The sequence below is a fragment of the Bactrocera tryoni genome, chromosome 2, assembly GCF_016617805.1.
Source record: "Bactrocera tryoni isolate S06 chromosome 2, CSIRO_BtryS06_freeze2, whole genome shotgun sequence".
Lineage (NCBI taxonomy): Eukaryota > Metazoa > Arthropoda > Insecta > Diptera > Tephritidae > Bactrocera > Bactrocera tryoni.
The window spans coordinates 44708763-44735632 of record NC_052500.1 but is presented as its reverse complement, the minus strand read 5'-3'; the positions used below and the strand labels follow the sequence as shown (position 1 = coordinate 44735632).

The following is a 26870-nucleotide window of genomic DNA, read 5'->3' as shown; positions in this document are numbered from 1 at the left end:
AATTTTAATATTTTGTTCAAAGTGAAATTTTTTATGCAAAAAATAAGTAAATAGGTCAATTTATTTGTTTTAAATTATAAATTGTTATTACTAATGATATAATAGAGCTATTTTATGCTTTTATTTGTAAAATAACGTCACGTTTGTTAGAGCTTTGAATAATTTTACATTTTACATATTAGTGGCATCACCACTCTACATCATATCTCTACTGTCGTCCTTTAATATTTAACAGATGTTGCTTTATGTCTGTCGCTCTCTATGTGTTCAGCACATTAATCTACGTCTTCGTATTCTACTGTGTTCTACATTCTCTACGAGACATCTACAGCACCGTAGAGCAAGCATTTAATTAAATTTTATTGTATATTGTATTACTTTTTGATATTGGTACTGTAATTGGCAATATGGTTGTGAGGCCTTATAACGAAGAATTGAAATATCTCGAGAAGATAAGCGAATGCTGCTGGAGGATAAAAAAAGAATTTCAGCCCAATATGAAAGTGGAAGGGTGTTTCTATGTAAACAGCCGGTTAGAACGGCTCATGTTAGAAGAGCTTAAAAATTCATGTAGACCGGGAGCAGTTGGTGGTTTCTTGCCAGGAGTAAAGCAAATAGCTAATGTGGCTGCTTTGCCAGGCATTGTTGGACGATCTATTGGGCTCCCGGATATTCATTCTGGTTATGGGTAAGTAACATTCAATTAATTAAGAGTTATTATGCATATGCAATTTTGTTTTAGATTTGCTATTGGAAATATGGCCGCATTTGATATGCACGATCCCACATCAATTGTAAGCACAAAAAATAAAATTCAGAAATATTTGATATTTTTATACATATATAACTTTGCAGGTAAGTCCAGGAGGAGTTGGTTTTGATATCAATTGCGGTGTACGTTTACTGCGTACAAATCTCTTTGAAAAAGATGTTCAACCTGTTAAAGAACAATTGGCGCAATCTCTCTTTGACCACATTCCAGTTGGAGTTGGTTCTAAAGGTATCATCCCAATGAATGCCCATGACATGGAAGAGGCTCTTGAAATGGGCATGGATTGGTCTCTTCGTGAAGGATATGTGTGGGCTGAAGACAAAGAGCACTGTGAAGAATATGGTCGTATGTTAAACGCGGATCCCTCAAAAGTAAGTTTGCGTGCAAAAAAGCGAGGTCTTCCGCAATTGGGAACATTAGGAGCAGGTAATCATTATGCTGAAATTCAAATTGTTGATGAAATTTATGATAAATGGAGCGCTAGTAAAATGGGAATTGAAGAAAAAGGTCAAGTATGTGTTATGATACATTCTGGCAGTCGAGGATTTGGACATCAAGTTGCTACTGACGCTTTGGTTCAAATGGAGAAAGCCATGAAACGAGATCATATTGAAACAAATGACAGGCAATTAGCATGTGCTCGCATAAACTCACAAGAAGGCCAGGATTATCTGAAAGCCATGGCAGCTGCCGCAAATTTTGCTTGGGTTAATCGAAGCTCGATGACTTTTCTCACGCGGCAATCTTTCGCCAAAATGTTCAACACAACTCCTGATGATCTTGATATGCACGTGATTTATGATGTGTCTCATAACATTGCAAAAGTAGAAAATCACATCGTCAACGGCAAGGAAAAACAATTGTTGGTGCATAGAAAGGTTAGCTTTAATATAAATAATAACTTTATTTGATATGCATAATAAGGAATTTTAATTAATAGGGATCAACACGGGCTTTTCCACCACATCATCCTCTTATACCAGTGGACTATCAATTGACTGGCCAACCTGTTTTGGTAGGCGGTACAATGGGAACATGCAGTTACGTGCTAACTGGAACCGAAAAAGGGATGCATGAAACTTTTGGCTCTACATGTCATGGAGCGGTATGCCTACTAATTATATAGTTTTTCTTAATATTATTTTAATGATATTCTAAAGGGGCGCGCTTTATCACGTGCTAAGTCACGACGAAACTTAGATTACAAGGATGTTCTTGAAAAATTGGACGAAATGGGTATTGCTATACGTGTGGCATCACCCAAACTTGTAATGGAGGAAGCACCAGAATCTTACAAGGATGTTACTGATGTCGTTGATACTTGTCACATGGCAGGAATTAGCAAAAAATGTATAAAATTACGTCCAATTGCAGTAATTAAAGGGTGAATATTCAAAGTAAATTTGCCTGTGAGAACTTCACGTGTGTTTAGACATACATATATGTATGTACTGTTTTAGCAAATACTAAAAATTTATTGATTTTGTTAAAATTGATTCGAAATTTATCGGAATTTGTAATACTAGAATTTCAAACCAATAATGTCAGCATATACCAATTAGAGAATTTTGGTTAAACAATGCATTTATAATTGTGCGAGAATTTATAGCTGCTGTTTGACAGCAGAATGCCAAATTGCAACCAATTGGTTTTTCTGTTGTTACTTTGTGCATATTATCCTATGCATTATTATAGTAAGTAGAAATGTCAAAATCAGGAACTCCTCAAGAGAATTTTGGGAAATTTCTTAGTTTAAATACATTGAATACCTCTGAAGAAAATATGTATACTTAATTTTTTATTTACTTAAGAACTTTTCAAACTGCATACTTTATCAAAATTTTTCTTAAAAAAATTAACTATTGATGAATTAATATTATAATTCAAATAATTGTGCTTAATGTGCTGAACAGAATGCTCGCGACAGACTGCAAACGACATCTGTCAAATATTAAAATACACACGTTCTTAGGGACACAGTTATTTTGACAGCTGCACGACTACACGACTGCAGGCCGAAAGTTGTCGCTCTCGCTAACTTCAATATCCTATATTTGCCAACGACAGTAGAGTTGACAGTAGACATATGAGGTAGAGTGGTGATGCCACTAATATGTAAAATGTAAAATATTCAAAGCTCTAACAAACGTGACGTTATTTTACAAATAAAAGCATAAAATAGCCATATTATATCATTTGTAATAACAATTTATAATTTAAAACAAATAAATTTACCTATTTACTTATTTTTTGCATAAAAAATTTCACTTTGAACAAAATATTAAAATTTCATTAAAGTGCTAGGTATTAGTATGGCCACAACGAAATTGTGTACATGCAAAATGGAGAGCTGTGTTGTCTTGTGTACATGCCGGCCATTTTGTGTTTTTGCTGCCTTCTCACAAATGTTCATGTAGTAGGGTTCACGACGCCATTTTCAGTTCACTGTCGTGCTGCTGCAGTCTGTCGCAAGCATTGTGTTCAGCACATAAATGCTGTATTTTTATAAATATATGCAAATAAAAAACTGAAAAAATGAGTTCATAGACAGAGATGTCCCAATTTTCCGTCGAGGTACTAACAAAATTAAACTTAAGGTTGTTATCTGGATTTCAAATAGCCTTGCTTCTGTAACCTTCCGCAAATAACAATCCTGTTATGGTGCACAACACAAGCATAACGCAACTATAATCTTATAGCAATAAGGGGTAATACATTTTATAAAAAATAGGTATTTACACATCAGAAATATAAAATTCAAGCAAGTAATGTGTATAAGTAAAATATATAAACAAATTTGTAAAAAATCAACGGTAACTATACTTTTATCTGATGTACAATTACTGTCAGCACTGCACCTTACATATCACACTGGATATCTATCGTTAGCACTGTAAAAATCAGTTATTTAATTGCTTACTACTGCAATAAATTGTTCAATACATCTTAATGCAATTGTATACTAAAATTAAATAATTATTCAGTACCCTTTCTTAGCTAATACAATTATAAAGTTTTTTCAAATTTTGAAGTCAATTGTTTCCTGCTGTTGTTCTATTTGCATACGTTTCTTCATCTTTAAGCAACCCTGTTTTTATGTCAGTTCGAAAGTGGGACTAAAGCGAAGTGTCAGTATTTTTTCTCAATAGCATATTCTTTTGCTGGTATAAATTTCTTGGGTGATAAGGAATGAAAAACATAAAAATTTAATAAAACTCAGTGAATTTAGTAGATTAAACGATGTTAATATCAAAGGAATTATAATTACTGTGAATTTGGAACAACAAAAGTAGTTGTAATAAAAAATCTTTAGTTACATAGTTAGGTATGCAAGGTAGAGGCAGAGTTGCAGAAATCCAAAATTCCGTTCATTTCTTTAAGGTGAGAATTTTGTTAAGGATATAAGTTTGATATAAAAATGTTTTCTTTCTTAGCGGAGTTCTGCACAATCCAAAAGTTCCAACGAGTTACAACCAGAAACCCTTTATAGTTCAAAAGAATTACAGCAATGTGCGTCTTTATTTCGGGAGAGAAAATCCCAGGATAGTATAAACATTTGTGTAATAAGTGGCGATGGCGACATAAATCATATTGAAATAAGTGATACAGAAAGTGAATTTGCTGGATTTGGATCCCTAACCAAATCAAGTGAAAGCAGTTTAGGAAAGCAACAAAAATTCGAAAAAAGTTTCTCAAAAATTTCAGTTAAAAAAAGAACAATTGAGTCAAAGCGTTTGAATATGAAGGAATGCGACTTTCAGCAAGAAGAACATTCGTCCCTGAAATCAATTTATGATATTGAATCAATGGAACTAGATTTTGGGATAAATTCCGTGCCTGATAAACATAAAAAAATAATGAATGCGAAAGAAGTGGGTAAGTAAGCCTGGTACAAGAGAAGTTAAAAGTTTTTATCAAAAGTTAATTTTTAAAGTTTAGTAATTCCAGGAACAGTGTTTGAATAGGTTAATACAGGATAACTGAATCTAAAGTATTTAAAAAAGTCGGAGACCCTATAATATTGTACATATATTTATTTATTTAATAAACCATAGGCCAATCGGTAGTAAAATATACAAAATTAAGTACAAAAAAAAAAAAAAACAAAATGATATAGAGATAAGAATGTGGAAAGTGTTATATATACACAATCCGTTGAATGTAAGTAACGAGTTAGTGGTAGATTACTCGCACATTTTTGGTGTGCGAGATGAAGGCTTGATATGTTCCTCCGTAAAAATCAATGTCTGCATGTAGTGAGTTTACGAGATTAGCAATCCAATTATTTGGTCCGTGGTATACGTAGTTTCGTTGAGTCTTTGTTGTTTTTAACAGTCTGTTATGCCTGAGCGAGAGGCTAGTAGGAGCAAGCTCAAAACTGCTGAGTGCTTCCGAGGAGTCAATCAGACCGTTGACAATTTTGTAGAAAAATGCCGCATCAGAACCTTCCGACGCGATGTTAAGCTGTTGAGTCTGAAACAGGAGCGGATGTCCTCAGTGGATAGTCCCTGCATCCTTAACGATTGCTGGAACAACAATGTCTTGCAGAAGTTGTTTTGTATTCTCTCAACTCTGTTGATGAGTGTATCAGTATATGGAGACCAGATTACACAGCCATACTCTAGTATTGGCAGTACAAGTGAGCGGTATAGACTGACAAGAGAATTTGGGTTGTTGAAATCCCTTCCTGTTTTGATGATGAATCCTAGCATTTTAAAAGATTGCACAGTTATTTTGTCAATATGCTTAGTTAAGTTAAATAATTTACAGGATCCAGTTCCTAATTTATTTAAAACAAAAAAATAATAAAGGTTTTCATTCAAACTTACCAATTCATTATGGTTTCATTATAATGAAATAATTAAGTAATCAGTAATCTCGCATATCTTCTGAAGTTAAATTCTTAAAGAAGTCTGTCCACTAGCGGCAACATATCTATGAGATTTTTTTTTGAACAGCCCTTGGCCAGATAAAACCCGGTCAATTCCGGTGCGTAGAACCGGCTGTCTTGGGAATCAAATATTTTTGCTCATTTGTATATAGGAACGTTTGAAATATCTTATTTTAGAATTTTTGATTTCTGCCTTTGTTATATTAATGCACTTAAAGATGCTTTAAAATATATTTTACCACGCCGCCAGATAAGCGCAGTGCCCGTGGACCACCAGTGGTTCACGCCGTTTAGAACCTGTTAAGTAAACATAAAATGATTGATAATATTCAATTTGTTGAATATTGTCCAGTAAATAATCAGTATATGTTGTCATATTCTATGAGGGCTACCGATCGACGTGTATGTTAAGAGCGCTCCGTTATAATAAGTAAACATTAGTGAAAACAAGTATTAATTTGTATTAATTTATAATTATAATTAATAAGTAAACTTATAAGTATAATTTATTTACTTCTGCCCTTATTGCACAACAATATTGATCAACTCGCGTTTGTATACATTTATAAGTGCGAATACACTGATACTCAGCATGCCTCCCAAGAAGCAAGTTGATGCTAGCGCATGCGGTAGCTGCTCTGAACCAGTACGAAAAAATACAAAAGATCTAAGATGTGCATTATGTCAGAAATGGTACCACGTTGAATGTCTAAAACTGAGTAATGAAGAATTTAAAGTCATTGCTACTAATATCAAAAAACATGATGAACGGTGGAGATGCGCCGTATGCAGTGCATTTGAGGTTAGTGTTAGAGACATCGATATTGCATCTGACGAGGAGTCAGATGTTAGCGGAGATGACAGTATTGATTGCTTCTTGAGAATTGTTTCGAATAATTTTCCCAAATATTCAATAACAAATTTGATAATTTTAAACAAACCATCAGGGAAAGTATCGCTGGACTCAAGAAAGAAGTACACAAGCTTTCCAAGCTGAGCGTTGCCACTGAAAAAAAAATGTTCTAACTTCAACTCCTTCAGGAATGTATCATCTCCGGAAGACATCACAAAGGAGATGAACGATCGAAAAAGGAGATAGAGTAATGTCATTGCCGTTGGCATCACTAACCCTACTAATGCTGCTGGTAATGACAGACTGGAAACCGACAAAATTTCGCTCTCGGCAGTCTTACCCCCTGAAATCTCTGCCAAGATATCTCAACTCAAGATTCGAAGACTAGGTCGTCCGTCAACCGGCCGTACACGTCCCCTGCTCATCGAGACTCATTCAGCGACCCACGCTAGGGAGATTTTCAAGCTTAACCAACGTGATGGAATGACAGTTACTACTCTGATCAGACTCCAGCACAGCATACTCATCTCTGTGGGCTAGGATCCAGACTCGATGCTCTTGGCAAATGTGGTGACACAAGCAAAACCATCAAATATATTCGAGGAGTACCGCAGATAGTGAACAAAAATTTTCGTTCTATCAGTGAGAAAAAAAACCTGAAGACTCTTTGGATTTATTACCAAAACACTAGAGGCCTTCGGACAAAGCTGCCTAAATGTATGACAGTATCAGCGGCTAGTGGTTATGATCTACTCTGTATCACTGAGTCGTGTTTAAACTCGTCAATCAATGATGGAGAGGTAATTGATAGCACTTATACTATTTTTAGAAGAGATAGAGATCCTATATGCACCGGCCTAGAGCGTGGTGGTGGCGTCCTCAATGCCGTCAAACGTCATATCCATGCTGATTTAATTACCATAGATGAAAGATATTTGGAATTGATCTTCGTAAAAGTGAAAGGTACTGTACATGATATTATTGTTGGATGTGTATATATGCCGCCTCTTACAACACTAGAAACTTATCGTTAACTACTAACAACTCTAAACTACATCAATGTGAAATTCAATTACGCAAAGCTAATAATCGTAGGGGACTTCAACTTGCCAGACAGCATCCCCCGAGCCGATTGCGACAAATTTGTATACGATGGACTTGCTTTACTAGAAGGCATCCAAATAAATAACATAAACAACCTCCAGAACAATCTTCTTGACCTCTGTTTCAGCAATGTTGAGGCTTACGTGGATAAAACTTTACCTTTATGAGGACAAATATCATCTCGCCATCATCAAAAATCTAAAATTTCAACTCAACTTAGAACATTTGAATCGCCAGTTACTCATTCAAGAAAGCTGATTACTTCAGCTTCAACGCTTCAATTGGACGGTACTGTACGAACTCGACACAATTGAAAGTAAAGTCAATTGGCTATACAATAGTCTTGAAGAAGGAATATCGCAATATGTACCTGTTAACAAAAAATCTATCAGTACCTGTCCCTGCTGGTTCTCCTATGAACTCATAAACAAGATTAAACTAAAAAAATTAGCACACACTCAATACAAGAAAAAGGAAAACCAACACAATTACAACCGTTTTAGTACTCCAAGGCGGGATTGCAAAAGAATCAGTGCGGAATGTTACAGTAATTACGTATACAAAGTTGAGAACATGGTCCAGTCTGACACCAACGCTTTTTGGAAGTTTATAAAGGATAAAAAACAAAATAACATTGATATACCATCCTCAATGTCCTGGATGGACCAAATAGCTGACACCGCCCCGGATATTAGCAATATTTTCGCCTCATATTTCAAGACTACATTTTCCACTCATACTAACGGCAATCAGCTCGTTGATGCTAACTCAAATGGATCGTCAACCAACGTACACAGCTTAGAGGTCCAATACAATGATGTTCTCAAGCAGCTACTCAAATTAAATCCAAATAAAGGTGCCGGACCCGATGGGATATCAAACGTTTTCTTGCGCCATCGAGCTTTGTGAGCCCCTCACACATATTTTAACTACTCTCTTCAATCAGGTAGTTTCCCTCGTAGCTGGAAACTGTCACATGCGAGTCCAATACATAAAAGTGGCCCAAAATCTGAAGTAACTAACTACAGGCCCATCTGCATCCAATCTGCATTAGCCAAGGTCTTCGAAAAGTTGGTTCTTGCTCAACTATCTCTAACCTTCAAGGATATCATCACTACAAAACAACATGGATTTGTGGGTGGCAGATCAACCGTGTCAAATCTCTACCTGTATGTCAACTATATACTCAACAACTGAATAAAGGACAAAAGGTACATTCAATCTACACTGACTTCAGTAAAGCTTTTGATCGTGTTGACCATATGATACTCGTCTCAAAATTCAATAACTATGGCGTCAATGGCACCGCACTGGATTGGCTTAACTCATATTTAACTGACAGGTTCCTACAAGTCAGGGTTGATGGATATCTGTCTAGAGAATATGAGGTCCCATCTAGAGTTTCTCAGGGATCGCATTTAGGACCACTACTCTTTAATATTTGTATCAATGACATTGTAAACAATATACAGTCTGAATGTCTGCTATATGCCGATGATTTGAAAAAATTCAGAATAATTTCTAATGATTCCGATGTCATACAACTACAACAAGATATCGACTGCCTGTCAACCTGGTGCCTTAAAAATAATCTCGATCTCAATGCTAAAAAGTGCGCTGTCGTATCCTTCTCACGCTCTCATATCAACATTGTCACCAACTACAGATTCAACAACGAGTATTTACAGGAATTAATCGAAATCAAGGATCTAGGAATTATAATAGATAACAAACTCACATTTGGAAAGCATATTGACAAAATAACTGTGCAATCTTTTAAAACGCTAGGACTCAACATCAGAACAGGAAGGAATTTTAACAACCCAAATTCTCTTGTCAGTCTATACCGCTCACTTGTACTGCCAATACTAGAGTATGGCTGTGTAATCTGGTCTCCATATACTGATACACTCATCAACAGAGTTGAGAGAATACAAAATAAATTCTGCAAGACATTGTTGTTCCATCAATCGTTAAGGATGCAGGGACTCTCCACTGAGGACATCCGCTCCCGTTTCAGACTCAACAGCTTAACATCACGTCGGAAGGTTCTGATGCGGCATTTTTCTACAAAATTGTCAACGGTCTGATTGACTCCTCGGAAGCACTCAGCAGTTTTGAGCTTGCTCCTACTAGCCTCTCGCTCAGGCATAACAGACTGTTAAAAACAACAAAGACTCAACAAAACTACGTATACCACGGACCAAATAATAGGATTGCTATTCTCGTAAACTCACTACACACAGACATTGATTTTTACAGAGGAACATATCAAGCCTTCATCTCGCACACCAAAAATGTGCGAGTAATCTACCACCAACTCGTTACTTATAGCCCTGACAAATTTGAGTAGGCAACACTGCTCAAAAATGGCCGATTTTTGCTATTTTTTGACAGATGTTGCTTGAAGTCTGGCGCCACCAAAATACCAAAATTTCTATTAATAATTTATCTTATTCATTTTTATTTCACTTTTTTTTTTTTAAATAAATAAACAAATTTCACTATCATCTGTCTAAATGCACAAGTCTGCCGTCTGTCACCATAAAATTGCAATGCGCATTAGCGTTGCTTAAAACGCATTAATTTTGCTCGTCTGTCAGGGCTATTACTTTCAACCGATTGTGTATAAGTATATAACACTATCCACATTCTTATCTCTATATCATTTTGATTTTTTTTTGGTACTTAATTTTGTATATTTTACTACCTATTCGATGTATAAAGCCGATTGGCGTATGGTTTATTAAATAAATAAATAAATAATATGCCACAGAACCTGGAACCGCCGATATAGGATATACATATTACTGCCATACAAAATGAACGACAAAAATCATGTCCTTGCATGAAAAACTTTTTTATTTGTTGAGATATTTTCACGAAATTAGAACGGACCGACCTAAATCAAGTTCTTGTATGAAAATTTGACAATTATCTTCACGTACTGTGGGATGGATTATTTTCAAAGGCAACGGTATAATCTGTGAACAAATTGTTCAGATCGAATAGCTATAGCCAAATCGGCTTTTATAAAGAAACTTTTTTTTATTTATAAAGGGTAGTCTAGCTTCCCAGGATTGTACGCTGGGTTTGGAACCCGCCACGTAAAAACGTGGAATAGATTTAAGGGCATGCACCTGGAATGTTCGGTCCCTTAATTGGGAAGGTGCCGCTGCTCCTGTCCTCGTAAAAATAAAGGCTGACATCACCGCCGTTTAAGAAGTACAATGGACGAGACCAGGACTGAGACGAGTAGGTTCTTGTGACTCCTTTGCCGAGTCCTAGAATTCACCCCGGTAGATGAACGTCTAATCACAATCGGCATCGAAGGGAAGTTCTTCAAAATATCGTTGATTTACGTTCACGCCTCGACGGAAGAGAAGAACGAAGTGACCAAAGATGCCTTCGACCCCAGCCAAGATTTCGAAATCGTGCTTGGCAACTTTACACCAGATTGGACAAAGAAGGTATCTTTGGCGCAACGGTTGGTACATTCAGCCTCCACGATGAAACATCCCCAAATGGGTTGAGGCTGATCGACTTCGTCGGGGCAAAATATGGTTATCTATAGTACTAGATTCCAGCATATGAAAATTCACCAAGCTACCTGGCTGCCTCCAGATCGAAAAGCTATCAACCAGATCGATCATGTTGTGATAGACGGAAGACACGTCTTCAGTGATTTGGATGTGCGTACTCTTCGAAGTCATAACATCAACTCCGGCTACTATTTTGTTGCAGCTAAGGTTTGCCGACAAACAAGAGAGAGGCCGAAATATGTATGTGAGTACAAAGAGCTTGCCGACATGGGTAATGCTTGAAATTTCTACCGAAAATGCGGCAAATAACGGAAAGTTTCAAGACCGGAGCATACTCTTATATAACCTCCAGATTTGAGAGTCACTAGGACTGATGCCCACAGCATACACTTCTCCAGCCTGCTGAATGGTAGTGAAAGTATAAGGTCAAGAGATTCCTCAATCGATGACGATGGAGCAGACGTTCCATTGCACGACCATGAAGAATTTCGAATAGGAATTATCCATCTGAAGAACAACAAAGCGACGGATGCCGAATGCATTTTTTTTTCGTGTGTTTGTTGTGCCATTGCACCACGAAGAAAATTCTGCAATTGGGGCACCGTGCAAGGGTTTTGCAGGAACAAGAGAATCCCCTTAACAGTGAGCAGCTGTATTTGTATATGGAATGTAAACAAATATCAAGTGACAATATAGGGCCGGCAAAATATGTCTTCCAAAAAAATCGGTTAAGCTAGAGCAGGCACCGATTATAATGAGTGGAATCTAAGTTTTCAAGTAGCTTTCAGCGAAAACTGTGTTTTCGTTTGACAGATTTTACATGGACGAAAACACAAGTTTTCGTGCGAAAACCAGTTTTTCCCACGAAAACATGTTTTCTCAATGTCGGTCCGAACATAGTATATGTAAGTATGGACTGTGAAACCGGGCATTAGACTCTGTGGCAACATATTGCAGTATTAGTATTAAACTAATGCACAAACTCACAGTTAGTTATTCTTATACATTCTTAACAAGTTAATTGGAATGTTGTCGAATTGGCTTCGCCCGTTTATAACCGTTTTGGATACGTAAATCCGACTCGAGTGTGCGGACACAGAGTAGCTTGTAACCTCTAAAACCAATCGAGATTGATAAGGAGTATGTGTGTACTCAATATTATCTAATGAACCAAAATTAGCTTGATCAGAATTGAAGTGAATGACGGATGTCGGTCTATCCGTGAAAGCGATAGCTTCAGTAAAAATTGAGATATTTTTTTCCAAACACTCTTTCCTTGGGACTCTGAGGAAGCACTCTTCTATATTTCAAGAATTTCCTAAATTTAATTCGCCAAAGACTATTATTACGACGGTTTAACACCATTTATATCAGTGAGTTGTCTTAAATAAAGTTGGCATTGGCGTGTAGTAAAACTGACCTTTTTAAAAAAGTTTTACAGTGTAATTGTATAAGTGACGTAATCTGTCATAGTTGCGTTAGGAATATTGTCTTCTAATTTACACACATCCTTGATCTATCTTTTGTATGAAAATATATGAACTTTGGTATGTTTCTATCACTTCGCACGGTTGATTTATCTGTTTACATGTTCGTTACATGTCCTAATTGGTTTGTATGTTTATCTAGCACTCATATAAACATACTCACATGCATAAATATGTTCTTTCGGGTCTACGAGTATAGCGAGCTCTTTGCGCTCGACTTGTTCGTGCGAAAGAAGAGAAAAAGAGGGAAACAGTCAAAAGAAGAGTGTGTTTACAAACAAAACCAGGATTTTGTGTGTTTATTTTTGCTACAGTATTACTGTGAAAATACGCATATTTCGCGCCAGTTCTCATCTTGTTTTTTTATTATTCTGTTCGCTTTGGTTATAATAATGAGTGATGAAGTGGAATATGTGTATAACACACGATTACGTTCTAGAAACATCAGTGCAGATTTTTATGATCGCTTAACATCAGCATTGGTAAATGACATTCAAACTGAAAATAATGATGTTGTGCGTGAAGAAGTGGATCCATTCGAAAGCGATGACGATGATAGAGATGTCGATTATGTGCCATTTGAAGATGCATCGGATATTGAAAATGAAATCGAAATCAAGCCGAATGAAATATTAGATAGCGACGAAGAGGAAGTAATCGATGGTGCAGAAGAAGAAGAACGTGAAACTCCAGCTGCTACTGAAACTTCTTACTACGGTAAAGATGGGACAGAATGGAAAAAAGAGCCTAATGAAGCAATTCGTACTCGTGCACACAATATTATGCGCTTTAGGCCTGGACCGAAGCAACAAAACTCTGTTCCCATTGAGGTATTCAAACAGTTTTTAACTACCAATATTTCATTCATTATCATCAGTCAAACAAATCGTTATGGAAGAGACCAATTTGCAAAATGGAATGCAGAAAATCTAACCTCAAAACCTAAAGTTTGGGTGGATTTCACTAGCATCGAACTTGATGCATTTATTAGCATTCTTATTGCTTCTGGTGTAACGCACTATAATATGCAGTTTACACCACTTTTGTGGTAAACAGATGATCTTCCCATCTTTCGAGCGGCGATGCCACTCAAACGATTCAAGTTATTGACGCGATATATCCGTTTCGATGATGGCCGCAACGATTGGCTACCATTGGACTTGCTTTCGTCGGTACTATTCGCGCCAATAAGAAGTGTTTACCCGAAGAATTGAAAAAAAATCCGTCTCGTCCGTTGCTTTCTACTATTTCCGGGTTTCACGATAATCTCGTTTCGATTTGTAGCTATGTTCCGAAAAAAAACAAGGCAGTCAATTTGATTTCAACCCTGCACTACACAAAGGATTGTGAAGGTGAAGCCAAAAAACCGGAAGCAATTTTATTTTATAATTCAACAAAGGCCGGCGTTGACTGCATGGATCAGATGGTTACCCATTACACTACAAAACGGCCAACGAAACGATGGACATTTGCCTTTTTTTGCAACTTGTTGCATGTGATGGGATTGGCTGCTTTCGTAGTTTGCAAAGAAATCGACCATCTAGATAAAAAGTATGCACGACGCACTTTTCTTTACAATTTATCGAGCACATTGGCAACGCCTTATATCGAAAATCGTAAGAACAATCCCAATGTCATCAAACATCTATCTTCTCGTTTGGCTTTTGAATCCTTTTTCGGTCGTTCACTGAACATCCCATCACGATTAGTAGCTTCAACATCAAAAGGTGCTGACACACTCAAAGGAAGGAGAGATTGCAGACTTTGTTTGCAATAAAGCCATAAATTGCGTCGTAAAACTCGATTTTTCTGTTCTAAATGTTCAAAACCAATTTGTCAACAGCATTCGAAAATTGATTACATATGATTTTTTTGTATTCCTCAGGACCCATCATCATAAAATCAATTGAAAAATCGCTCAAAAATGATTCATATGCTCCTAAATAAATCAAAAAATAAACGAAAAGGAATGCGTTGTATTTCATTTCAAAAGCCGCATACGAGTTTCATTTTTCTTTTTCAGGTAGTTCAGAGTATGCCCAAACGAAATCGTGAGGGAAGAAATTTCAAAAATGTATCTATATTGTACATATATGAGCGTAAATACAACACGTATTTCCATACAAATGTATGTAAACACATAGGGGCCTAGCCAAGCACCAATATTCTTTAAACATAAGTATACATATGAAATCTGCGTGACTGTCTGTCCGTTTGTCGATGGACCACTGCCCGGAAAGTACCATAACTAAGCGCTAAATTAAGGTATAAAACTCAAATTTGACACATCGAACCAGAGTAGCATGGGTCATTAGTGTGCAACATTTTTAGAAAAAATAGGCGTGGCGCCGCACTCTTAATATGTTTAATGCACATATTTCGTGAACCATTAAAGCTACAATAACCATATTCGCCCAGTGCAAATATTATAGGAACTCCTCTAGACTATTGGATGATAACCCCGCTCACACCGCATATAACGGTACTGATAAAAATTATTGATAAATGAAAAACTGAATTCGCCAGATACCTTAAATTTTACCCCAGAAATGGTATGAGAGGCCTTTGATGTGACTGGGGTCAAAATCGGATTATGGGCGTGGCACCGCCCACTTTTAGGTGAAATCACATATCTCGAAAACCGCCACACAGTGTGAAAATGGGCGAAATCGGACTACCGCCACGCCGACTTCACCATAACACAATTCTAAACTCCTTTTGATTCTTCCACTTTTCGGTAAACAAATCAGGAAGTAGTTAAAATAACGAGATAAAACTTTGCACGAATAATGCCTTTAAAGTATGCCACCATATGGCTAAAAAATGTCCAAATTCAACAAAACTGTTCAAGCGCCTAGGCATCGAGTATTTTGACCCCAATATTTATAGTTGACTTTTAATCGAAAATATTGGCCAATGTGTGAGATACAACTATGGACAGAGATTTAGCGCACTTCTTAATGTGAAATATGATACTTAATAATGTTATATTTAAAGAAAGTAGAATCATAATAATGTAAAAAAACTATTTATTACCTCTCTAAAAACTAAAGTAGTCCAAAATTTCTTAGTTTTCTATAAAAAAAATACAACGTTTTGTTCAGTTTACATTATTAAGTCAAAATTGGCTTGGACAAGTATTTAGCGCACTTTAAAAGATCAGTAAGGAAAAATAAATATTATTAACACGAATAACCGTTATTCGTTATCACCGCTTCACATCTGCGTGGCAAGCTCTCTATTAACCTTTGGCATCTGTCCAAAGGAATATATTTCCACGCTTCCTGTACTCCTGCCCAAAGCTCGTCGCAATTTTTAAATTTTCTTTGCCCAACTTTTTCTTTGACATCATCATTTTTCATTTGACATTTGACAAAAACTATCCTTTTCCAAAAATTTAAATCTTTTGATCTATGGCTATGAGCGAATGACAAACGCGCTTTAATATTTTTTTCGACAATAGCGGTTTTTTTCTGCTCACACGTCCATACAAATAATTTGCATTTAAACGTCTTCGTACTAGTCTACTTGACCCTTTTGAGTCCTATTCTGCATTGACTTCGACCATAATCGCGCGTGAGAATTTGAAAGGATCAGCTTTACACTTTCTAAGAATTATTTTATACTCGCGGTGGCACGATTCCGATTTCCTTTTCGGAGGGGTAAAAAAACCGAATTTCCGTATAAATGGGGTATGTGCGGATAGGGAAGCTTCTCCAGAGAAGAAATATCCAAAAATAATATAAAAATAACTTATTTTTTAAAATATTCACGATTAAAAGTTCAAAAAATTGCACTAATAACACATGGTATTTCTCTATGTTTCACTAAATATTTTCACGTTTTTCAATCTGTATATTTAAATATACACTCTAAACATTGAAATAAGTTCACATTTCACTTTTAGTTTGGTATATTTTACCTAAATTTATTAATTTAAAAATCCCTTAGCACACTCATCGTTGAAAAGGTTCGATTGTTTACAATTATGAGGAAAACAAGCCTTGCCACATCTTAAACAGCAAATATGTAAGATTTTTAACAATTTTTCTTTGTTTGCTTTTTCGCGTGATTCTTTTTTCTATATTAACTATAATTCTACATATGTAAATGTATGTGTAATATGTGATTTATGTGACTGAAGTACTTTCGCGTAGTACTCCTTTCTGCGTTGGCGGCCTTCGGCCGCGCTTTAAAAAAATAACCCAGGTCGAGCGAATACCCGGGGTGACTGAAGTACTTTCGCGTAGTTCTCCTTTCTGCGTTAAAATAAAAAAACATATTGAGTTTCGCTATAAAGTGGTTATATTTTTTGGTTATCTTGCACTGATATTGAAACAAAATTTGAGGTTTCGTTATAAAATGGTTAAATTTTGGTCATTATATCTGTCAGCGGTTTCCATTTATTTTTGATAATACGTTTTTTTGTTTATTAGGTGACAATATAGTAATATTATAAAATAATATTATATAATATTACTATATAATATTACTTATTTCTTTATTAAATTAAATAAAGAACATATCCACATGAATGGATAGAGGAATTTTTGGGAAAAAAGGCATTTCAGCGAATTTCCTTATTATCACATGGCAGCGCTCCATTTCGTCGTAATTTTTAGCACACACATGATGTTCACTACGAGTGTAAAATGTAATTTTTAAAATAAAGATTTCTTCGGTAAAAAGACTGTTAAAAGTGTAAAATGTGGATTTATTTAAAAATTTATAGTTTAATTTAATTAATTTGAAATGAAAAATGTGAGTAAAGTTTTGTTTAATGCGGTAAAATAACTTGTTGAAATGTTCGAATTTTGGGAATTTTTGAACTTTAAGGTCGAATATCTCGTAAACTAAGCGTTTGCGGTACCTATAACCCTATATATTTTTTAATCAGGAGGACTTCCTCTTTCCAGCGGTACCTTCAAATCGCGGCGCCAAAGAAATCGGAATTGTGCCATCGCGGGGGGTTGTTTTGCGAGGGGGAGCCTTACGAACTTTGTTTTTTTTTTAACAAATTTGGATCACTCTTAACATTTTTGATGGCATTATACACCATTTTTCTTGAACATTTTACTATTTGAGCAATTTTTACTTGATTTGTACCGTTTTTGTAAAGGTCCCAAATAATTTTTCTTTTTTCAATCGAACAGTATTTCTCTCAGCCATTTTATTAAAATTTGTAATGTTACTAAAACTGTTGTATACAAGTTCACAACTGAAATTAATTTTTTGTTGGACCAAACACAACAAATGACCGAAAACTATAAGTGCGCTAAATCATTGTCCAACGAATTTATGACGAAATTTAACAAAAACAAATTAACGGTATCTGAGGGGAAATGATAACGGTTATTTTCCACGAATTTAAAGAGGCGGCAGAAGTAGTATTGATCTACTGATAACAAATTCATGAAAATATCCCCCTCTTAAAATTAACGGTAATATTTCTAATTATGAATGCAAGTGCGCTAAATCTCTGTCCATAGCTGTATATAATTGAAATTATGTAATTATAATTATATACAGCTGTTGATAGCGCCATATATAAGCTGTTGACAGCTAATTAGAAACGACACCTATTTTGAAGAAAATTATGTTATTTTCCAATAAATCACTTATATTTATTGTATTTTCACTTATTTTATTGAATCCTATGTTAACCTTAAACTCTAATAGTAAAAAGTTTGTTTGAAATTCGTTTTTGTTTTGAAGAGTTTAACCTCTTCGGTCCTCACGTGCAGTCTACTGGACATTCTTCAAGTATCCGTAGAAATACTTTAAAAATACTTTTTGAGTTTATGACCATTTGTGCAGCCGTACGTATTATTTGTAGTAAAAACCCAAAATTTGTTCTCTATGCTGGCAATACTGTTAAAAAGAGCGCAATGAGTGTAATCAGCTGAGCGAAACACAGATTTTGTAAAGTGCTAATGATTATTAGTAAAAACTTTGAAAGCTGTGCAACCAAAAAATTCGAAAGTGTGATTAATTTGAATCTAACAATTACAATAAACAAGGTAAGGTATAGATTTTGTCACTAACTTTGTTCTATTACCCATATTTTTATACTCTCGCAACAATGTTGCTAAGGAGAGTATTATAGTTTTGTTCACATAACGGTTGTTTGTAAGTCCTAAAACTAAAAGAGTCAGATATAGGGTTATATATACCAAAGTGATCAGGGTGAACCTATAAAGTGTCATAACTAAGCCATAAATAAAGATATTAAAGTGAAATTTGGCACAAAGGATCGCATTAGGGAGGGGCATATTTGGACGCAGTTTTTTTGGAAAAGTGGGCGTGGCCCCGCCCCCTACTAAGTTTTTTGTACATATCTCAGAAACTACTATAGCTATGTCAACCAAACTCTACAGAGTCGTTTTCTTCAGGCATTTCTATATACAGTTCAAAAATGGAAGAAATCGGATAATAACCACGCCCACCTCCCATACAAAGGTTATGTTGAAAATCACTAAAAGTCCGTTAACCGACTAACAAAAAACGTCAGAAACACTAAATTTTACGGAAGAAATGGCAGAAGAAAGCTGCACCCAGGCTTTTTTTAAAAATTGAAAATGGGCGTGGCCTCGCCCACTTATGGACCAAAAACCATATCTCAGGAACTACTCCACCGATTTCAATGAAATTCGGTATATAATATTTTCTTAACACCCTGATGACATGTACGAAATGTGGGTGAAATCGGTTCACAACCACGCCTTCTTCCAATATAACGCTATTTCGAATTCCATCTGATGCCTTCTCTGTATAATATATGTATACATTAGGAACCAATGATGATAGCGGGATAAAACTATACAAAAATACGGTATTTGAAAAATATATAAATGACGTATAATGAAATCTCGTTTATCACTTTATCATGCGAGAGTATAAAATGTTCGGTGACACCCGAACTTAGCCCTTCCTTACTTGTTGCCCATATATTTCATGACCAGCCCGCTGCACATTTGTAACATATTAACAAAAAAATGGCAGGTAAATTGTCGGAGCAACAGATTTTTGATATGCTCTTGGAAAGCGATATTGAGGATATGTCGGACGATGAGGATGACGAGGAAGAGCGAAATGGCATAGATTTTGAGGAAGAAATAATTGCGGATTTATTAGAGGAAGAGGAATCTTCCCCACCCGAAGTTCTGCCACAAACTCAAGTCCGAAGACTTAAATGGTTTTCAAAAAGCTTTTCAAATTCTTCTGAATGTTCCGACGTAATTGAATGGGATGTTGATAATAGAGAGATGTGGACACCTTTCAATTATTTTTCAGAGTACTTCGACGATAACTTCTTGAGCTTAGTTTCAGAAAAAAGTAATATGTATGCAATACAAAACAACCGCAATTTAAACTCCACTCCTTCTGAGTATAAAAAGCTAGTAGGCGCTCATATTGTTGCGGGGTGCATGAAACTTCCAAGGATACGTATGTATAATCGGTATTATCGACCTCAAATAAAAGTCCCAGCCATCACAAAAATTCCCAGAGACAGACTTTTTAAGTTGCGAAATCACATGCATTTTGTTGACAACATGTCAGTTACCGAGGAGGAAAAAAAAGATAAACTTTGGAGAGTTCGACCAGTACTAGACGTTTTATTGAAAAGGTGTTGATTGATTCCCAAGCCAAAAAAATGCAGCATCGATGAGCAAATGATTCCGTTTTCAGGAAAAACAAGCCTTAAGCAATACGTAAAAGGCAAACCAAATCCAGTAGGATTGAAAAACTTTGTTCTAGCATCGCCTGATGGTTTAATACTGGATTTTTTTATATACCAAGGAACAAACACGTGGCCCGATGGAAAGCCGAATAAACATTTGGGAATTGGTGGTACTGTTGTACAAAAACTTGCTACAGATCTCAGTGAAGGTAGTGAAGTATTCATTGACCGATATTTCACCTCTATAAACATTCTCGAGCATTTGTTGGATAAAGGAATATTTGCGACTGGTACTATTCAACTCAACAGGATACCTAAGGAACTTCGATCAAAGTTATCAAACGACAAAACTTTATTAAAAAAAGGAAGAGGTAGTCACGAAGAGTTCGCTAGGGAAGATGACAAATTGTGTGTTGTCAAGTGGATGGATAGCCGCTCTGTGCTTATAGCTTCCACGTCAACTGGATCGTTACCCCTACCAACCGCTGGACGATGGGATAAAGTAAACAGAAAGTACATTAACGTTGATTGTCCACATGCAATTTCAAGCTACAACAAATACATGGGAGGAGTAGACTTAGTCGTCTCTTACTACAGGATTGCAATTCGCACCAAAAAATGGCCTTTGAAGGTGTTTTGGCATTTTATCGATGTTGCCGCTTGCAACTCCTGGGTTATGTATAAAAAAGACAAATATGCATGCGGTGAACACAAAAAAAATATCATGGATTTACTCGATTTTAAATTCTATATCGCCGAATGTTTAATTGCTGATGCTATACTGGAGAAGAGCGCAGAATCATCATCAGAGAGTGAAGATGAACCACCGCAAAAAAGGGCAAAAAGAACCATAAAATCTCTGCCGCCGAAAGATGTGCGTACAACGAAGAATAAACATTTACCTATTTGCGCAGTTTCTGATAAAAATAAGTTTATGCGTTGTCGTAAAGAAGGATGCAATCAAAAAACACGCTTTAAGTGCATTTCCTGCGACATATTTCTATGCATCAACAATGATAGACATTGTTTCATGGAGTTTCACTCTTAATTGCTCATTATTCAAATATTATCTAGTTCTTTTCCTTATTTAAGCAAAGTATTCATCAAAGATTTACTGTTATTTATGAATTTAAAATTAATATGAAATAAAACATTAATCCTTTATATGCTTTTACAAAAACGAGATTCATTCCACTTGGTTACAAATGTCCAGCCAGCTGCACCTGTCTTATCTTCGAATCCTTTCATCGCATATGTCCTTGAAAAATTTTTTGTTTTTAACGTGGCAAGCTTAAAAAAATATATTTGTCGACTTCTAACTTTTTTTCCCCCCCTTGGGACTGAGGAGACTAACAAAAACATGTGGAACCAATGATTTGAGTGCAACAACTAATTAGAAACGAAAATATTTTATCCACAAAAAATAATGATATAACAAAAACTTGCTTACTTTCAGTTAGTATTTTGTTGGTTATCTCTTTTACTTTAACCCTGGTCGAGACCAACGGTCTGATACACTTAGTCGAGACCAATGGTGCTTGGCTAGACCTAGGCTAGTTTACATACATTTGTATGGAAATACGTGTTGTATTTACGCTCATATACATACATATGTACAATATAGATACATTTTTAAATTTCTTATCTCTCGATTTGGTTGGAATCAAATTGACTGCCTTTTTCACGCTTGGCGTGGCAATAGCGTTCACAAAAAATGTAACATTTTGAGAAAAATTACATTTTTTCTTAACCTTTTAAAACGCTCTAGCGGCTAAAGTATTTGACCTAGATAAACATACAAACCAATTTGGACATGTAACGAACATGGAAACAGATAAATCAACCGTGCGAAGTGATAGAAACATACCAAAGTTCATATACATATTTTCATACAAAATACATACTTATGTATATGGGGTCTAGCCAAGCACCATTGGTGCACTAAGGTGTAATATTATAATACCTTTTTTCGTCCTTTTCGATACGATATCCTTGATTTTTTTTTTCTGAATTCTATAGACAATAAAATTCTAGGAAACTACCTGGAAGCGCAAGTCGTTTGCTACACTCTAAATATATGTATTTAAATAACATTTAAAAACAAAATATGCCTGGCCAGACCCGAGGGTCTCGATGAGGGTTAATATTGCTTCACATCGATTCCGAATTTACATTATAAGACTATAACGGCGCACCAATGGTGTAGTTTGCCATGCCGTTCTAATTTCATCACAAAGAACATCCATATTTGAGATATTTTTGGTGTATACGGCTCTTTTAACATCACCGAGAGATGTTCTATAGGGTTTAAGTCTGGGCTGGACGATTCCCACTCCAAAACATTGATAGAATTTTTGTTAAAAAACTTTTGTGGCAACTTTGACGTATGCTTTGAATAGTTATCTTCCTTTTAACAGGCAAATTTTTCTTAGCCCATGGCACTTTGACATTTTTTAGGATGTCGACGTATTTCTCCTTGTTTAAAATTCCATTAATCTTATGGAGCGGACCAACACCATTCCAAATAAAAAATCTCCACATCATGATTGATCCTTCACCATACTCAATCATCAAGTTCTTCAATTAATGGACGGCGAACATACCTTCGACCATCAGGACCTAAGCGATTAATTTTTGTTACATCTTTCCAAACGACATAACTCCGTTGATTTGTCGTTTTAGACCAATAAGAGTTGGCAAAGTCTACGCGTCGTTTCTACGAATTTTAGTAGGAAGTGTGTTCCTGCGTGCGGTGAAGTCCAGAGTCGACCAAACGCCGGGCAATTGTTCTCTTGGATATTTGGACATTGTATTCTACTTGAATTTCATGTAGAGTGTCAGTGGAACTCTTTTTTGGGTCTCTTCGCGAGATAGTATTAATTCTGACGTCTATTTCTGTTGCAGTTTTTCGAGTTTTTTCTTTGCGTGCAACTTTTTAAATAGTTTTAATGTTCGGTATATGCTTAAAGGCATTGAAAACAATTTTGGTTGAGCATTTGATATGATTCACAATTTATTTGTACGTCTTTCCAGTCTGAGGAAGGACAAAAAAGGAAAATACGTGGGGCAGATGTACATCGTCTCATTAAACAACTTGAATAATACATTTTAATATATTTTAAATTACAACTTTGAAACACACGCTTACTAGAAATCAATAATGTTATTAATAAAAATTAACGCCTTGAGAAATTCTAATTCTTTAAACAACTGTTTCTAATTAGCTGTCGCACTTAATTCACCTTCTAAATCGTAACGCATTTACTATTTGAAAAAAAATTAAAAGAACTTTATCTTCACAAATATAAAACGGAGTGAACTTAGTAGTGAATAGAGTAACACGAACAATGCAAGAATTTTAGGAATATAAATAACGGTATATCAAAAATGTTTATCTTATACTCATCAGCCACCTATAAAAAAGTGAGCATTTGTCAGTATGTCGCAAATGGGTTAAATCAGATAAATACTTAGCTCCCATATAGGTAGGTAGGTAGGAGGGCAGCCCTATCGGGCTCAATTAGCACTTGATGTGCCATTTTGATACACTATTCGTAGAACCTTTTGTATCTGCTATAACGTTTCACTTTCTCTCTCAAACCATTTTGAGGTTTCGATGAAACTACTTATGTCCGATATGCTTTTGTTGGAAATCCATTAAAGATTTGGTGCTTGGTGGATTCCGAGTGTTTTGTGTCGGATCTGTGCTAGAGCTGGGCATTCGCAGAGAAAGTGGAAGATTGTTTCCTTGTTCCCTGTTACTTGTTGGCTGCAACAAGATAGTGGTCCGAGTCGATGTTAGGACCTCGGAGCGCACGCACATCTAAAACACTGGAGACGTGTCTTCCGTCTATCACAACATGATCGATCTGGTTGGTAGTTTTTCGATCCGGAGACAGCCAGGTAGCTTGATGAATTTTTTTGTGCTGGAATCTAGTACTACAGATAACCATATTTCAGGCCCTGGCGAAGTCGATCAGCCTCAACCCATTTAGGGATGTTTCCTCGTGGAGGCTGAATTTACCGACCATAGCGCCAAAGATACCTTCTTTGCCCACCCTGGCGTTAAAGTCGCCAAGCACGATTTTGACATCGTGGCGGGGGCATCTCTCATAAGTGCGTTCCAAGCACTCATAAAAGGCATCTTTGGTCAGATCGTCCTTCTCATCCGTCGGAGCGTGGGCGCAGATCAGCGATATGTTGAAGAACCTCGCTTTTATGCGGATTGCGGCTAGACGCCACTGTAGTAAATGTCACAAGGACCTACTCGTCTCTGTCCTTGTCCCGTCCATCGCATTTCTTGGACGGCGGTGATGTCAGCCTTTATTTTCACGAGGACATCAACCAGCTGGGCAGAGGCACCTTCCCAATTAAGGGACCGGACATTCCAGGTGCATGCCCTTAAATCGTAGTTCTTATTTCGTTTGCCATGGTCGTCATCAAAAGGGGGGTCTCTCATCCGAGGCTGGTTGTTACTGTTCATTGGGGTAGGCTTTTTACGTGGCGGGTCCCAAACCCAGCGCACAACCGTATGCAGGGGATGTTTCGCCTTCTCACTTTAGCTCACCTTCGAACGGATGTTCTTAGGCTAACCAGAGGATACTTGGTCAAAGACCGGAAGTCGTGAGCTGCTTGAGTCATATGTAAAAGAATCGTTTCTGGCCACTCCCAAGTGAATGGCGATCAGAGAACTTTCCTCACTTGCGTGAACTTCTACACATGACCCCATCCTCCTGCTGCTCTTTGTATTCCATTTAATTTTCTAATGTTGAATTCTTTGTTTAGCGCTGGCCACCACACCAGAGCTCCATATGTAAGTGATTATACTTGGTTTAAGGCTCCAATTCCTGTTGACGATTTTCTTACAAGTATAGTAGGCCATGTAAGCTTTGTTTATTCTTTTTTCTATATTTATTTTCCAGGACAGTTTGGTGTCAATCTCCACCCCCAAGAATTTAGCTGTGGGGGGTAGAGTGAGTGTTGTACCGTTTAGTACCGGAAGTTGGAACTGAGGTATTTTGGTTCTGCTTGTGAATAGCATCAGTTCTGTTTTGTTCGGGTTAACTCCTAGACCATTGTTCTTAGCCCATAAGTTTAACCTACGAAGTGCTCTTTCCAAAATCTCGCTGACTGTTGAAGGAAACATACCTGAAACCAACAACAGTATATCGTCTGCATACGCTACTGCTTTCACTCCTCCACCGTTTAGTTGGAGTAGTATTTCGTTCAGCGCTGCAACCCATAGAAGCGGAGAGAGGACCCCCCCTTGAGGCGTCCCTCTACTCACATAGCTTGTTTGTGTTGCAGCGCCTTTTGAAGCTATAATCTTCCTATTCTCAAGCATCGATAGTATCCATCTGCACACAGTGTCGTCTATGCCACCATGTGCCAGAGAATTTATTATCGCATTTACTTCTATGTTGTTGAAGGCGCCCTCTATGTCTAGAAATGCAGCCATGGTGTATTGTTTGTGGTGTAGTGATTTTTCGATTACACTTATCACCTCGTGAAGGGCGGTTTCGGTTGATCGGCCCTTCATGTACGCATGTTGGGACTTCGATAACTTCTCCGCCATTATTGTTCTTACGTGTAGATCTATTAGCCTTTCTAGTACCTTCAGCATAAAGGAGGTAAGGCTTATAGGTCTAAAATCCTTGGCATTCTCGTGTGTTCTTCTGCCTGGTTTTAGAAGGAACACAACTTTACTCCTTTTCCAACTTCTTGGGATGTAAGATAGTTGAATGCTAGCCTAGTATATATTTTCAAGCCTTAGAACCATTGGTTCTACCAGTTTTTGCAGCATTATGGGCATAATCCCGCCAGGACCTGCCGCTTTAAATGGTGCAAAACTATTTATGGCATATTTGATTTTTCTTTTGTCTACTATTTGGCTTCGATAGTCAGCTGCGTTCAGCTGTGGTTCTGGTTGAACCCTCGTTGAAGGTGTTTGCTGACTCCCGGGGAAACGCGTTGTGATTAGTACCTCCAGAGACTATTTTGCCGAGGAGGTCAAATCACTTCCCTCAGCCCTAATGTAGGCAGTATTAATATGATCTTTGGATAGCATTTTACTCAGCTTAGCGGCTTCTCTGCAACTTTCTATCGATGTGCAGAAAGATTGCCATGAGTCCTTTTTAGCTTCAGCTTAGAGTTCACTGTTTCACCAAGGAAGAGACTTTCTCTTTTTCAAAACTGTTAGCGGAGTAGATTTATTAAAAGTTGTGGTTAAGATTTTTTCCAACTTCTCTACTTCTGAATCTAATTCCTCAGGATTTCTGATACTCTTGTTGCCTCCCTTTTCAAGGCATTTTGTTGCTATACTGGTAAATTTTCCCCATGCCGTTCTTCTAGGGTTCCGGTATGTGAGAGACGCACTGTACTTCTCGCGGATGCTGAAGAGTATCCAAGAGTGATCCGACATGGAAGGCTCATCGGATACCCTCCAGTTATCCACAACGAGACTGTCTGTGTCTGTTGATAGCGTGAGGTCAAGCACTTCCTCCCACTCCGGAAATCTATCCGAGTTTGGGAAAATAAATG

At 36.8% G+C, this 26870-nt stretch overlaps 2 protein-coding genes across 2 annotated transcripts in view; both read left to right on the top strand.

Annotated features, from left to right (window-relative positions):
* Positions 1-295: 295 nt before the first annotated feature.
* LOC120769013 (RNA-splicing ligase RtcB homolog) lies at positions 296-2557 on the top strand. The gene is made up of 5 exons (XM_040095857.1): positions 296-688; positions 743-794; positions 856-1650; positions 1713-1877; positions 1933-2557. The coding sequence occupies exons 1-5, from the start codon at positions 408-410 to the stop codon at positions 2158-2160; spliced, it is 1521 nt and encodes a 506-aa protein (XP_039951791.1). The 5' UTR covers positions 296-407; the 3' UTR covers positions 2161-2557.
* Positions 2558-3897: 1340 nt separating this feature from the next.
* Positions 3898-26870, top strand: part of LOC120767443 — a 76319-nt gene continuing 53346 nt past the window's right edge. The window contains exons 1-2 of the mRNA XM_040093505.1: positions 3898-4153; positions 4207-4648. Coding sequence (XP_039949439.1) covers positions 4100-4153; positions 4207-4648 — 496 coding nt within the window. The 5' untranslated portion in view covers positions 3898-4099. The remainder of the gene's footprint in view (positions 4154-4206; positions 4649-26870) is intronic.